The sequence below is a fragment of the Papio anubis genome, chromosome 1 (assembly GCF_008728515.1).
Source record: "Papio anubis isolate 15944 chromosome 1, Panubis1.0, whole genome shotgun sequence".
NCBI classification, from domain to species: domain Eukaryota; kingdom Metazoa; phylum Chordata; class Mammalia; order Primates; family Cercopithecidae; genus Papio; species Papio anubis.
The window spans coordinates 189,323,764-189,338,651 of record NC_044976.1 but is presented as its reverse complement, the minus strand read 5'-3'; the positions used below and the strand labels follow the sequence as shown (position 1 = coordinate 189,338,651).

At 38.9% G+C, this 14,888-nt stretch overlaps 2 protein-coding genes across 5 annotated transcripts in view; one reads left to right on the top strand and one right to left on the bottom strand.

Annotated features, from left to right (window-relative positions):
* Positions 1–2,475: 2,475 nt before the first annotated feature.
* On the bottom strand, positions 2,476–4,188 carry LOC116271342 (zinc finger homeobox protein 4-like). The gene has a single exon (XM_031658621.1). The coding sequence runs from the start codon at positions 4,064–4,066 to the stop codon at positions 3,692–3,694; it is 375 nt and encodes a 124-aa protein (XP_031514481.1). The 5' UTR covers positions 4,067–4,188; the 3' UTR covers positions 2,476–3,691.
* Positions 3,595–14,888, top strand: part of SUCO (SUN domain containing ossification factor) — an 84,081-nt gene continuing 72,787 nt past the window's right edge. For 3 of the 4 annotated variants that reach the window (XR_640927.4, XM_009194240.4, XM_003893572.5), the window contains exon 1: positions 3,595–4,225. Coding sequence is in view for 2 of the 4 variants with exons in the window: in XM_009194240.4 (XP_009192504.1) it covers positions 4,164–4,225 (62 nt within the window). In the remaining 2 variants the exon portion in view is untranslated. The remainder of the gene's footprint in view (positions 4,226–14,888) is intronic. The other variant, XM_021930510.2, reaches the window with a different exon arrangement.

Below are 14,888 nucleotides of genomic sequence, written 5' to 3'. Positions count from 1 at the left end.
TCTCCTTCTCTGTCACCCACATGTAAATCATTCCCTTCTTCTAGTTGATTCCATTATGAGCCTATTTACAATTCATGTATCTTCAAAATACACATATGTTAACCCAGTGATAGAAGACTGAATTGGGATCACAAAGTAGAATTTTTAAAAAAGGAAATCTTACCTTTTGTTATTTGCAGTAAAAACAGAACCGTGCATGCCAACCTTGCACTCTGTGATCTTTCAGCCCTCAAGAGACTGAGTTCTCAGGCTGTACTAATGAAGTAATCTATGTCTTATCTCCTTCTGATTTCTACCCTTAACTCCTGAAGTGGCCAAATTATCAGTGCTCTGTTAAGGTAGATTTGGCTAAGTAGTTAAGGCTCTTTTCAGGTAGGGGATAACTAAATAAAGAAAGTATATGCTATTCTACACACATATTTATGTACACAAAGAAGATGATTGGGGGAACAAACAGTTTTAAAAGTTTTGTTTATACTTTTTATGTGGTTGAATTGTTAAGTGCTGATTGCTACATTCACCATTTTTCCATTTTCCATCTTAGTCTCTTTTATTGTCTATTTGTGTGTTCTCAATCTCCCAACCTTTCTTTGACTGATTTCCAGGAAACATCTGTTTTAACTGACTTTTACTCTGGAAGCATCTAAATGTCATTGGTCTCTAAGATCCTTCTGAGACATATAGGATCTCAGCATTTTATAATATTGAAAGGAGCAGGTAATTTTTCAACTAAATCAAAATACGTAAAAGCTTGCTCATGAAATACCACCAACTTAGACAAACAGTTCTCTTGGGTATCTTAAATATGATTTGTATATTAGATAAAGAACAAACGAGATAGCCAGAAGGGGTTGTTTCCTTTTTTAAGGTCTGCTTGTTCTCTTTTACCATAAGCAAACAGAGTATCAGATCTTTATCAAGGCAGGGTCTTGAGCTGCCTAGAGTTTCTGGTTTAGTCAACTTTTTAGGAATGGGAGAACTCATGTTAATTGTGCAGTTTAGGCCCTAGTGACTTGCTGAATAATCCAAGGATCTGCAGGGCAAACAAGTTATCCTGTGTGTGGTCAGTGCTTTACAGATTTTATTGAATTGGGAGATTCGGTTATAGCAGGGTTTCTCAACCTTGGCACTTTTGACTTTTTAGGCCAAATAATTTTTGTTGTGGAGGGCTTTCTTGTGCACTGTAGGATGTGAAAGAGCATCCCTGGCCTCCACTCATTAGGTGCCAGTAGTACTTCTCCAATGTGACAAGCAAAAAATGTGTTCACACAATGCCAATTTCACCCTGGGGGGAAGTCTGCCCCAGGTTGAGAATTACTGTATTATAGTTAATGGGTAGTTGATGGTGGTTAATTAGCCTAAGCCTTAAAAGATTATGTATATTATATAATTAAATATTATATATTAAAGATTATATATTATACATGCTTTGACTTTTTCTATATTCTTTCTTGCCATTTTTGGCATATGTTATACTTTTTAAGTATGGTGACATTTATCTATACTAGTTTTATTTTATAAATTATTACTCACTTTCTTATACTTGTCTATTGAGTTATAAGAAAATTTTCTCTCCTCTTTTTCTCATTATATTTAACAGATAGGTGGAAAAATGTCTACCAGTTCTTTAAAGGTCAGCTCTATGGAATTTCTATTTATTTCATCTGGAGTCTTAGAATAGGAAAGAATCAACATAAATATAGAAAGTCAGGCAAAGAAGCTAATTTATGGGAAAAATGAGTTCTATTTTGTGCAGGTAAAATTGGAAGTGATAGAATATCTAACTAATATGTCCAGCAACTACTTGAGAAGAGGTTGGGAAATAGGTTTGGGAGTCAACAGTATAGTTGAAAATTAAACTTGCCCAAGAGAAAAATGGAAAAAGCTCAGAGTACTGAAGGATTAAACCTTAATATGAAACCATGGAAATGAAATTCAAAAAGACAAAAGAACATTTATAGAGTGAAATAGTAAAAGCTAATAATTGGATGATAATTAGGTGAATGGGAAGCCTACCACGGGGGTATTAATAAAGCTCCAACTGCCGGAGAAAAAGGCAGGCAGGCAGGCAGGCAGTCAGTCAAGGAAGGAAAGAAAGAGAAAGAAAAAAGTAAAATTCTTTGTACTTGCATATTCCAAAAAATCATTGCAGGGACTTGGTGGAAAATAAGTGGATGGGTCTGTGAGTTTGGGATGAGAGGGATAGACGTAGCTTGATAACTTCCTAGATTTGAGACAAGCATGTGTTCTAATATAACTTCTTTGGCTGTGATGTACTGAGGATCAGCTGAGGGATACCTCAGCTGTTTCCTATCCTGAATAAAAGTTCCTGGAATAAGAGGAAAAGGGTGTCCAACATGGTAAAGAATGTCAATTTATCCCTACCCTTCCATTGCCCCTACTTTCTTTTAAACTTGCATATTAATCATTTGATACTGTTTTTGGGTGAGATAAATATTTGCTTCCCGCAATAGGTGAGAGATGAAAGGATTTTATTGTCATACATTAAGAGTAGCATCAGCAGATAAGTGGAACTGTTACCTAATTACTGCCAGAACAGGCAGTTCAGGGTGAACACCTTTAAAACCAAAATTATCACTCTTTGTATAATTTCTCTAACATCAAATTGACTTATATCCAAGAATTACAGAGTGGGTGAAATCATTCAGTTCTTTGGGACTACAATTAACATACAATTCAACTTAGAAGGTTCATAAGGAAATTCCGCGGCTCAAAATTAGGCGTTAGGTGGGCATTTTACTGAGGGTTTTTTCCCTACGGCCACATGAACAATAAGTAACACCACCTTTAAACATTTTTCACACTAAACATTATGCCATGTTCCAAGGCACAGACCATTGCAGCCTCCGTCCCCTCAGCGGCGTAAAGACTTGGAATGGGCATGCTGCCCGTTACTTAGTATTGAGAAGTGGTCACTTCTTGCTCTTAGGTGAGTGTAAGCGACTGCCTTCCCCACTTTCGGTGAGCCTCAGGACTTGGAGCGTCTGTGGGTGCTCCTCTAACGGAGACAACTCCTCCCTTCCGACTCCATCGCAGAGAACCCAAAGTTCGAAAGCAACAGAACGAAAACCAACAAAACACACTTAAAGTGAGGAACCGGGCAAGCGGCGAAATTCTTGCTGAAGGAAAGAAAAAGCGAAAGGTTTTCCACTACAACCAATCAGATGAGAGATTCTTGGCTCGCCCCTTTCTATCTACCAATCAACATCTAGGTCGATGGGGCAGTCCACTGATACAGGGAAAGGGTCTTTAAATTTTATTAGTACAGCTTCCCTCACAACCCTCAACCCCGTCATTCTAGGCCATCCCACGAACTGTGCTCAAAAGAGGAAAAGAGTGCAACACTTCCAAAGCTGATCAGTCTCGTGGTGAGCAGCGAAACTACAGACTTCCGCAACAAAACCATGGATTCTAGGAGGGACAGGGAAAGAAGAAAACGGGTTCTGGAAGGCAAACTACAACTCCCAAGGGTGCTTGCGCGGACTCAGCGCGCACGGGACGAGGGGCGGACCACTGTAAGGGGGAATGCGAACGATCACGGGGCTCTTTTGAACGCTAGCCCGCAAGGGGGCGGGACCTGGGGCGGGCGGAGCAGCGACAGCGTCTGCTCCTGCGTTTTGTGGTCTCCTGCCTCCGGCTTCTCCGCCTGCGGCGTCGGAGGGGGCGTGGCCTACGCAGAGGCTGGTGGGGGTGTGGGCGCCGCGGGACGTGGGTGACGCGTCGCTTTCCAGCTCAGCGGTGTGTGAGGTGTCGCGGCCCCGTCGGCGATTGGCTGTTGAGAGGCGAGTACGCGGCGGCCGTTGGTCGCTGGTCTCACGGAGCAAGGCCCCGGGCGGGCGGGGAGGATATGGGGTGGCAGTGGCGGCGGCGGCGGCTTCTGGAGGCGGGCGTGGACGAGCCGGCGGCCGCAGCAGCGGCGGTCCCCGGAGTCCTGTGAAGCGCCCCTGTCCGCGCGGCTGTGGGGCCCTCGGAGAGGGCTGCCAGGACGCGAGCCACTGAGGAGCCGCTCAGCCAGCGCCACAGCCTTTAGGATTATCGGTCCCATCCTCGCGCTCCTGCTCCGGCTCCTCCATCTTGGCCTCGGCAGTGGCGGCTGCCGGGAGGATGTGCCGCCTTCTGACAGGGGGAAGAAGGAGGAGAAGATGAAGAAGCACCGGCGGGCCTTGGCCCTGGTCTCCTGCCTCTTTCTGTGCTCTCTGGTCTGGTGAGTAGCCGCGACGACAAGCGAGTCCCGTGAGGGGAGTATAGGGGAGGGAGCAGCCCAGGTCACACCCCCAAGTCATCTTGGCTTTTAGGGTCCGGGTTTCCAAGGCCCCCTTGGAAGGGACAAACCGATTACTTCTCGACTCTCCATCTGACTGGTCTGGCAGTGCTCTGTGCGGAGATTTTCGTGGTGTATTTTGGAATTTACAGAGACTCAGTGGGAGAGAGAGAGAGGTGCCGAGATAGAAGGAACCACCAAGTGCCTTTGTACTCAGTTCTTCTACCCCTTGGAGACGGTGCAGGGTTTGGGGTTGGGTATTCAGATCGATGGTAAGTAAGTTGCTCCGATTTGCCGCCAGTCTTTGCGTTCTTAGTGTGGTAAGGGGATAAAGCACTTCGGATGTGATACGTTCCGGACGTGCGATTTTAAAACTGAGTGGTCATGAAGGTAAGAGTAATGTATAAGCAGTAGTTCTCCTGGACATTTCTCGCACAGTGTTTGATCCCAAGTACACTTGGGCCACTGTTTTTGGAAACTTGGGGGAGCGTGTGTGTGTGTGTGTGTGTGTGTGTGTGTGTGTTATGAAGCACTTTTTCAGTTGGTTTGGTGGAGAGGGTGTCTTAGATGTAGTGTGTGTAGTAGTTTTTGGTAATGTCCCTTAGTAGTGGGAAGGTAAATACTGTATTTTGAAGGCAGAAAGAATGCTTTGTCCCTAAAGCACCCCCCAAGTTTTACGGAGTTTCCGTTTAATCCCAGGCACTTCTGGAGTTTTTTGAGGAGCAGAGAAAGCTTGTAAGTCGAAAGACTGCTCTCACCGTACTTGGAAAAGCCATTCTTTCCTCCCAGGGAATTTCTTCAAAGATATGTGACAATTGATGACTGAAAACATCTTTCTTTAGTCAAGGCTATTTGCTGTTTGTTATATTAAAATAGAAATTAAGTTTCCTGTTTTGCTTATTTCTGCAGAGCACCAACACTATTTTCATTTTTATGGATGCCTAATGGATTCCAGAGGCGCTGAAATTGTAGAGTTGTTGCTCACATAAAATAATACATGAACAAGGGGAAGAGAAAACTCTCGCCTGGCTGAGGGATTTTGATTGGAAGGATGGTAGAAGTTTTTGAGAACAAAAAAACTTGACTTCTTACCTTTCATTCTGAATCCTTTTAATACCCACCTCCCGTTTTTAATAAAATCCTCCCCTTTCTACTTACTGTGTTGGGTACGGAGAAGTGCCTGTAAGAGATAAATCCACTTACCTCATTTTAAATTTAAATTTATAGATACTGAAGCTTGTATTCATTTTCATCTCTTTCTGGGGCTGCCTAGTTATACTCGTAGACTGTATTTTCTTTCCTCTTTTTTCTTGGTCTTGCCCATCTTTAAACCATGTTTTTATTCATCAAAACTTTCTGAAATGGCGAATAAGGAAAAGGTTAACACTTTCATTCAAGTTTAAAAACTAACACCAGTATCTCTGGCCTTTTTTTTTTTTTTTTAAGTTAGATGGTGTAAACGAAATCAAGCAGTAGAATGTGATTCTTACAATCATTTGTAAATTTAAGTTAACTCTGCTTCTATTTCTTTTGGGAATTTCTGGCTATCTTTTGATTAAGCTAACCCTCAATATGTTTTCTCACCTTCAATCATTAGCTCTAGTGAAGAGCTAATGAATTTCCCTGTTAGGGAAAAAATAGGTTGGCCCTGTATTGAAAGTAGTAATAAACTTCTGTAAAGTTTTTTAACTCCTAGTGAGGAAAATGGATGTGGAGAGTTTAAGAAAAGAGTGTGAACATTTTAAGAAACTTTAGCTTAGGAAACTATTGGGTTAGTTTATTTTGAGATTTGTTTAGACCACCAAATTTAGAGACATTTTAATTATTCTTTAGCAAAACGATTAAAAGGCACTAAAATAGGACATTAAGGCTTAAAGGTTTTTTTTTTTTGAAGGGTGATGATGAATGAAATTGGGGAAGAGGAGTGGTACGTGGTGATGATTGGCAAAGGGTGCGTTTTTTCTTTGAAGACTCTGCTTTCTTGCCAAGTTGAATTTAATGGCACTTAATGGATTTCTAACTTTTGCTGCAATCTGGTGTGGTATTTCTTTTCCCAACAACCCCATTCCCTTTAACAGAAAGGGCTACCAGCAAGTCCTAGGGTTAGATAAAACGTTAGCAAGAGTTGATGAGTGCCTTTTAGTAGCCACTTTTGTCTCTTTTGTTATTCACAAATTGTCTCAAAATTTTGTGATCCATTTGTTTTGAAGATTTTGAGTGCTGTATGTCTATTCTACAGTATTCTAGTTTCTAAGGTTTCCCCTCTCATGCTACCAATATTACTGGTAAGTTTACTATCATAATTTCATAGATCTTGATTATGTCTCCCCTCTGCTTTTATCTTCCAGCCTAGAGTACTAACCTTAGATTATGTTCACAGAAAAACTATTTCATCTATTCTATGTCATTACTCATTTTTTTTTTTTGCTGTTTTTTCCTGTTGCATACTTTATGATTTTTGATCAAGTAGAATAGAGTATTCTAGGCATAAATGCGCTATAGCTGCAGCACAGAGCAATGATAGCTAATATTTACTGACAGCTGTCTATGTGTCAGGCACATGATGTTTACTTGACAATAGCACCTTTAATCTTTATAAGAGCCCTGTAAGATAGGTATTATTATTAACTTCCTTTTGCATTTTACATGTGAGGAAGTATAGAGGTTAAGTAACTTGGCTAAGGTTAAGTAGCTGTTAAGCTTTGGAGCTTAAATTTGAACTTAGGCAGCACAGGCTCCTGAGTACCATAGTCCTTTGTAGGTCAGAAGGCCTGTATTTTATATATATGGCTCCATCATTTACTAGATGTGTGTTCTTTGACATGTTATGTAACTTCTTTGAACCTTAGTTGTTATATCCTCAGAATGGGGAAATTGATCCACTCATACTTCACAGAGTTGTTAGGACGATGAAATAATACAAATGAGAGATCTTTGTAACAGTAACAGCGTATTATGTAAATATTTCATCATAACATTATTCAGCCACATTTTTTTTCTCATACTTACTGTGCCAGATGTTTTTATGAGCACCGAAAATCTAAGATAGAGGGTCACCAGCTTGTCTTGGTTTTAACACTGGAAGTCGCATAACCTAGGAATTCCCTGCATTAGTTTCCTATGCCTGCTGTAACAAATTGACACAAATTTAGTGGCTTAAAACAACTAACATTTATTACCTTACAATTCTGTGGGTGAGAAGTCCAAGATATGTCTCACAGGGCTAAATAAAATTAAGATGTCAACTGGGCTGGTTCATTTTGGAAGCTCTGAGGGGAGAATATTTCTCTAGAGGCCACCTGTATTCTGTGGCCCCTTCCTCACATCAGCACTCCAACCTTTTTTTTCATTCCTTATGTCTACTTATGACTGGTCCTCCTGCCTCTCCCTCTTATAAGGACTATTGTGATGGGTCCACCCAGACATTCCAGGATAATCTCCCTATCTCATAATCCTTAATTTAATCACATCTGCGAAGTCTCTTTTACTATGTAAGGTAACATATTTAGGGATTAGGATGCAGACATCTTTGAGGGGGGCGCATTATTCAGCCTATACCCTATACCATACTTCCTCAGTCATGGGCAAACTAGGAAAGCTGCATTACCTTCAAGAGGAAAAAAAAAACACAATTAGTGGATATTCTGAGTGTATCCCCTAATTATTAAAACCTGTGCATGCCCCTTAATTGTTTACACGTTATATACATGTGCCAATATAATAATAGTGTATTAGTGTATGTAATAATAATACAAGTTAGATATTTAAGGAAAATTAGAAAAAAATAATAATTTCTGTTAACGGTGCCTTTTGTTCTCATTAAAATAATAATTTTTAATAAGAGCTACGTGATTGACCTACTAGATTATATGACATCGTAGTATAGAAGAGGAATAGCTTCAACTACTTAGGAGCCAGCCTTGTCATTTTCTTGTTGGCTGTGCTTGCATTATTAAATTCTTTGCAGGACTTTTTAAAAAAGCTGCTTCCCGATGTTGTGAGGGTCAGTTCAGTTAAAACTGAATAATTCCTAAGTCTACCTAACTGGGCAAACATAAACCACAGTGAATCATGGTGTGCTGTAAGTAAAACCCATTGTTTGTGAGACTTCCACTCTTTCCCTGGGTTTCTGCCAATAGTCCTTGCTGTTCTTGATGTGTGACCATCTGACCCTTCAGACCAAGTATGAATCCTTACATTAATCTTAGTAAAACTTATTTTTTTAAAACTAAACAAATCTGTTTTTCCTTCACCCCAAAGGATCATCTTGGAGAAGCTTATATTAGACTTTCAGGAAGAGCTTGACATTTAAACAAGTCTTATACATTTGACAAATATAGCAGGTACTTACAAAGGTCTTTAGGAATAGCAAAGGAAGAATTCATATCCTACTTATGGTTCTGTCACTAACTGTATGTCTTTGGACAAGTTACTTCTGTGAACCTCAACTCTCATCCATAAAATGGTCTGCAGGATGGATAGTTCACGATGAGAGAATTTTGTTGTAGGCAGAGAGAACACTCTTACCCAGTTATCTAGAGCGTGAGTGTATGTGAGCAGGGATGGGAAGAGAAGCTAGAGCTGGGTTTTGAAGGGATTTGATTATCATGCAGATGAATTCTGATTCTAACCACCTGACAGAGGCTGAGCAAGTGAAGTCACTTAAACTGGAGAACAGGAGCATGAGGTCACGTGGATCTTTTAATTAGATCGTTGTGGAGGATAAAGTGGAATGTAGGGGACATACTTTGGAGGCAGGAGGTCCTAAGTCGTGGTCCCACTAGAAGAGAGTTGATATCTAAATCAAGATGTTGGCGTTTTTGACCTTAGTAGTAATTTTTCTGAGTATGTCAGACCAGTTTTTATCAATTTAAGAGGTTTATTTCCTGGTTTGTGATTATATTTCTGTACCCTTTTGCTTTTTCTCTCATAATTGCTGGTCTATTAATATGCATAAGTGAGCAGAAAAAAATTTAAAAACTAGAACAATATATAAGCTGTTTTTTTCTTTTTTGAGGTGATGAATAGAGCATATTGGAAACATATAGATAAAACATATTGAAAATTCCCCAGAAAATCTGGAGGAATTTTTTGCTTGTTTCTGCTTCTGTCTCTTAACTTTAAAGGTTCTGAATCTATTTCTTCTCTGAATAATATTTGAAATAAGTAAAATAATAACATAGTCCCACTTCTCCAAATCATTCGATGCCCTTTTTTTTTTCTTTCCTTGAATAAACCAATGAAAGATGACCTTTACAAAAATGATTTTTTTAATGGAACTTAATGTGAAAGACTGAGGAAAAAAAGTTTATCTTTGCTCTGGGATATATATTCCAAAGAAAGCACCTGGTATTTATATTTATAAGAGGTGTCGGGTCATACAGTGTCAGATTCCCTTCAGACAAGTTAGATGAAGCCAGCTTGCCTTAATAGGAAAAGGTCTGTGAAAGAAGGTGTGTGACATCTTTGCATAACACCTGAACACTGTGTCCAGTAAAAGATGGCAAATAACATGTTTCATGTTGGTCCTTTATGTTATTAAACATTTGAGGATATACTGGAGTGGAAGCAGGTAGTAGGGTTGACAGGCAATGGAAAAAATAAAAGGTATCAGCTCTTTTGAGCATCGGTTATTTCATTTTTCATTTGTTCATGAACTTGTACATTATTGTTCCACTTTTCTCAACAGTCTGAATGGACAAATGAATCAATATGTATAATTAATATTGTTATGCTTATAACGAAAGGGAAACTTATAAAAATTTAAGTGCTTTATTATTCTCAAGTCATCTTCAAATAGAAACACGTGATGCTTTTGTTTAGTAGTTTATGCATAACTGGAAAGAGACAAAGTCTCTTTACTTGAAACTTATCTACGTGTTTTAGGTTATACTTTAGCACCAGTTTTATGTTACCTGTCTTTGTTTTTCAAGGCCATATTTTAGACTAATTTCACAAGTCAAATTGTACATGTCACAAGGGAATAGGAAATTGCTTTGAATATTTGCAGTATAAGAGTGTTAATCCTTTGGGATAAATTTGTTTAATGCAAGTTTTTTTTGAAAGAAGATTTGGTTTTATTTAGGACTTTATAATTGCTAGTTAAAATTATTTTATATTTTACATGAAAGTGACACCTAGCTTTATTAGAAAGTATTCTGTAACATTAATACGGTTTGTAGGTACTAAGCTAATTTTGTATATGTAGCGTTTGTAATCTACTGGGGAAAAAACATGTAAAGGCTAAGAATAATGCCTCACATATAGTAAGCACTACTATATAAGTTATTCATTGACTCTAGATACTTTGGTAATTTGTTGAGTAGAAATAAGATGGCCCAGGTTTCAGAGTTAAAAATGGGAATTTATAAATCCACTTAAAATATTATTTGATTATCCACAGTGTATTTGGTGTGGTGAAGGATACAGAAGAATTGTGAGACTTGAGCTCTGTATATAAGCTGCTTGTTACAATACAGATAGTGGTGTAGTGCTTAAGACGTAAAACTACGTCAGAGCTTGGTTGTAGTCCTTCCTTTGCATTATTAATATGAACATTTATTGAGTGATTATTTCTCTTCTAAGTACTAAATACTATTCAAGGTAATATACATTAAATTATTTTATTCTCTGTATCAATGTTTTAAGGCAGACACTCCATTTTAAAGATGAAGAAAGGTGGGCACAAAGAAGTTAACCAGCTTGCCCAAGTTCTCACAGCCGGGAAGCAACAGAGCCAGAACCTAAGAAGGCCAGGTTCTAAGCCTGTGTTCTCTTAACCAGTATGCTGTGCTGCCAGTTGGCTGGTAGATGGTCTCGGGCAAGTTTCTTCACTTTTTCTAGTTAATAATTTTATCTAGCAAAGTGTCAACTTTTTTCATCTGAAATGTGGGTGCCTGTATTGGCCTAGGAAGGAGTGGGCATTGGAATTGTTCATGAAACTTTTAAAAGAAATACACATACATAGGATTCTTACCTTGTAGATTTTGTTAGTAAGTTTGGGATACTCTTATGCATTCAAGTCTGTATTACTGTATTAGATTAACTCAGTTTATTTTTTGTATATCTAACATTCTAAGATACCTGGTTTGAATGTTAGTAAACAACACAGAAAACTGAATTGCATAGTAAATGCTTAGGAGAAAATGAGGGCTAAAGTTCTCAAGGAAGGCTTGACTTGGGTTCAAGGGAAATATGTGGTTTATAAACTCTGCTTCTATGCAAACAGGAGCTTCATGAGCTGAAACAAGATGTACTGGTGTTGATAATATGAATAAATGGCTATTTCTTTATGTGTGCATGTGTATGTCTGTATGCCTGCTTGCAGTGGGTAGATGGCACTTAATTGTCAAGGAGAGAGAGAGTTATGAATAAAAGAGATAATCTAGTTGATTTGGGTAGGAGTGGTAGTAAACAGACAAGCTTGAGGAGAAAGAGATAGATTTCAGAGGTTTTGGTAGATTTTGCAAGCCAGTCCAAAGAATTAGATAATAAAGATTCAGCAAGAAAAGTGGTGTTGTGAGAACATTATTTTGACATAATTGTGCTAGATTTTTTTTTAGAGGAAAGAGACTTAGAGGGATGAATACAACTGACTTTCCACATCCACAGATGCAACCAACCTCAGGTTGAAAATATATTTAAAAAAATAAAAAATAACAATACAACAATAAAAATACAAATAAAAACAATGTTGTATAACAGCTATTTACATAGCATTTACATAGCATTAGGTTTTAAATCACCTCTAGATATTTATATGGGAGGATATGCATAGATGTTTTAAATCACCTCTAGATATTTTAAATCACCTCTAGATATTTTAAATCACCTCTAGATATTTATATGAGAGGGTATGCATAGATGTTTTAAATCATCTCTAGATATTTTAAATCACCTCTAGATATTTATATGGGAGGATATACATAGGTGATATGCAAATGCCATTTTATATAAGAGACTTGAGCATTCTCAGATAATAATATCTTCAAATCCCGGATCCTAAAAAGCCTTTGGAGTAATTGAGGCTTGTCATAAGAACAACTTAATCTTGGCAGTAGAAACAAAGAAGAGGGTACAATAAATAGAGATTTCTGAGGACGTAACTGATTTGGTTTTGTGAAAGGTTGGCAAGCTGGCAGTGCAGTGCAGCACAGCAGGTAACAGCATTAGGCTAGGATTCTAAATAACTGGATTTTAGTTTGCCTCTAACCAAACTCTGTTCAACATCCCCTTTCTGTTACCCATCTCAATGCAAAGAGATATTTACTTAGGCTTCTGTGTGCTATATCCTATGCAGGATTCTGGTGGACAGAACAAAGTAGCTGCTTTCTTGGAGCACACTGTCTCTGAGAGATACATTCTAGAGCCTAAAATTATGAATCTGAAATAAAGTTCAATGATAAAAGAAATATTAAGCGTTTTTTGGTTTTTTTTTTTTGTTTGTTTGCTTGTTTGTTTTAACTTGGGCAACTAGAAGAATTGGTGGTGGTCAAAAAGAAGTGGAAGAGTTGGCAAAGGGCTTGGAAGGGGAAGGAGCTGTTAGTTGGAGGTGAATGGAATATCCAAGTAGAGACATTTTATGGGCACTTAAAAACGCAGACTTGAATGCAGCTAAAATTTGGCCTGGAGTCCCAGGCGCGGTGGCTTGTGCCTGTAATCCCAGCACTTTGGGAGGCCCAGCACTTTGGGAGACCAAGGCAGGTGATCACCTGAGGTCAGGAGTTCGAGACCAGCCTGACCAACATGGAGAAACCCTGTCTCTACTAAAAAAGTAGAAAATTAGCCGGGCGTGGTGGCACATGCCTGTAATCCCAGCTACTTGGGAGACTGAGGCAGGAGAATCACTTGAACCTGGGAGGCGGAGGTTGTGGTGAGTCAGGATTGTGCCATTGCACTCCAGCCTGGTCAACAAGAGCAAAACTCCATCTCAAGAAAAAAAAAAAAAGAAAGAAAATTTGGCTTGGCGTTGTCCTCATAAAGCAGAGGTCCCCAACCCCTGGGCTGGGGACCGGTGCTAGTCCGTAGTCTGTTAGGACCCTGACCGCACGACAGGAGGTGAACGGCAGGTGAGTGAGCATTACTGCCTGAGCTCCACCTCCTGTCAGATTAGCAGCAGAACTAGATTCTCATAGGAGCACGAACCCTACCATGAACCGCACATGCTAGGTTCTGTGCTCCTTATGAGAATGTAATGCGCACCCCCCCAACCCCATTCATGGCAAAGTTACCTTCCATGAAACTGGTCTCTGGTGCCAAAAGGTTGGTGACCGCTGTCATAGAGGGAATCATTTTTGAAAGAGATCATTGGACTTTTGAAACAGAATAAAGAAAGGTGCTAAGCATAGTAAAGCTCTGAAAGGAAGGAGGAAACTGGAAAGAGAGATGGAAAAAGATTTAAGTAAGTCATTTGAGTGGTCAACAATATAAAATGTCTTAGATAAGGTTGAAGAGCTTGAAAACTGAGAAACGGGCCTTGTTTTCAAAAGAGGGAAGTGATTGATAGCTTTTGGGAGTGGAGATTAGAAGATACTTGGAGAGCTCGTAGGCATGAATTCCACACATTTGTTTGGCAGCGAGGGGAGGTAGAAGAGTACTTAAAAAAAAAAAAGTTAACATGTAGAGTAGCTTCGTACTTGTTTGCTACAACCTATTTTACACAGTGCTGCTGGATTTATCTTACATGCAACTTTGATTATGTCAGTCCTCTAATGAAATATCTTTCAAAGGCTCCTTGAAGGATAAAACTTTAAACCTTGATAATTTTTAAATGCCTGCAGTCTGACCCACACCAACTGTTGTAGCTTTATTTTCTACTTTTCCTAATAGAGACTTTGTTTTAGCATGGCTGATCTGTTGGCCTGGTAGTAATTGATTTGAGGACTCTGTAGTTTCTAATTGAAAATTAAGGTAACAAAAATACTGTCACTTGTGTTTTAGAGGCTAAATACACCGTACCCAATTTCTGAAAATATATTATTATCAAGTATAGGGTATGATTATTTCCAGCATCTTAGAGGACAAATTGTATTGACTGAATTTCTAATGGTAGGTTAAGATATAAAAACAGAACATATCACGTTGTTTACTAAGTGCTTCTCTATGTTGGATCAATGAAATTATAGGCCAATTTAGTGAAACAAGTTTCTAATAGAATTTGATATGTGGAATATTAAGCTAAGAGAATTTAAGACCCAATCCTACATCAGAGTGAAGATTAAAAGTCAGAACTACTGAAATGCAAAGGTTTAATTAGAAACAGGCACTAGAACATAGAACTTTCTTCAGCTAAGCTGTACAGTTGCATGTGGTTTGACTAAAGACTGTTGAAGTAGCCAAATAGAATAAAAACTGCAAGGAGAAAGAGGTCCAGTGTGCTCTTACCTATTAGCAGATAGACCAAGCAGAAGACAAGCAACCTTAAAAGAACTCCAGACTGATAATGTGGTTTAGAAGAATATGTGTCTTTTAATAAAACATTGTGATGGAGAGAAACTAGGTTGCTTAAGCAAAGGCACTAGAGGCCTGGTGATCTTTTGGTCTTGTTTTATTACCAGTGTTTGACCAAAGTGGCTTCCGTATTATTCACCCATTTCCCACAAGTTTC

Excerpts from the sequence above, each read along its gene's own strand:
- LOC116271342 (XM_031658621.1), bottom strand. The coding sequence starts at position 4,066 with ATGGGACCGATAATCCTAAAGGCTGTGGCGCTGGCTGAGCGGCTCCTC.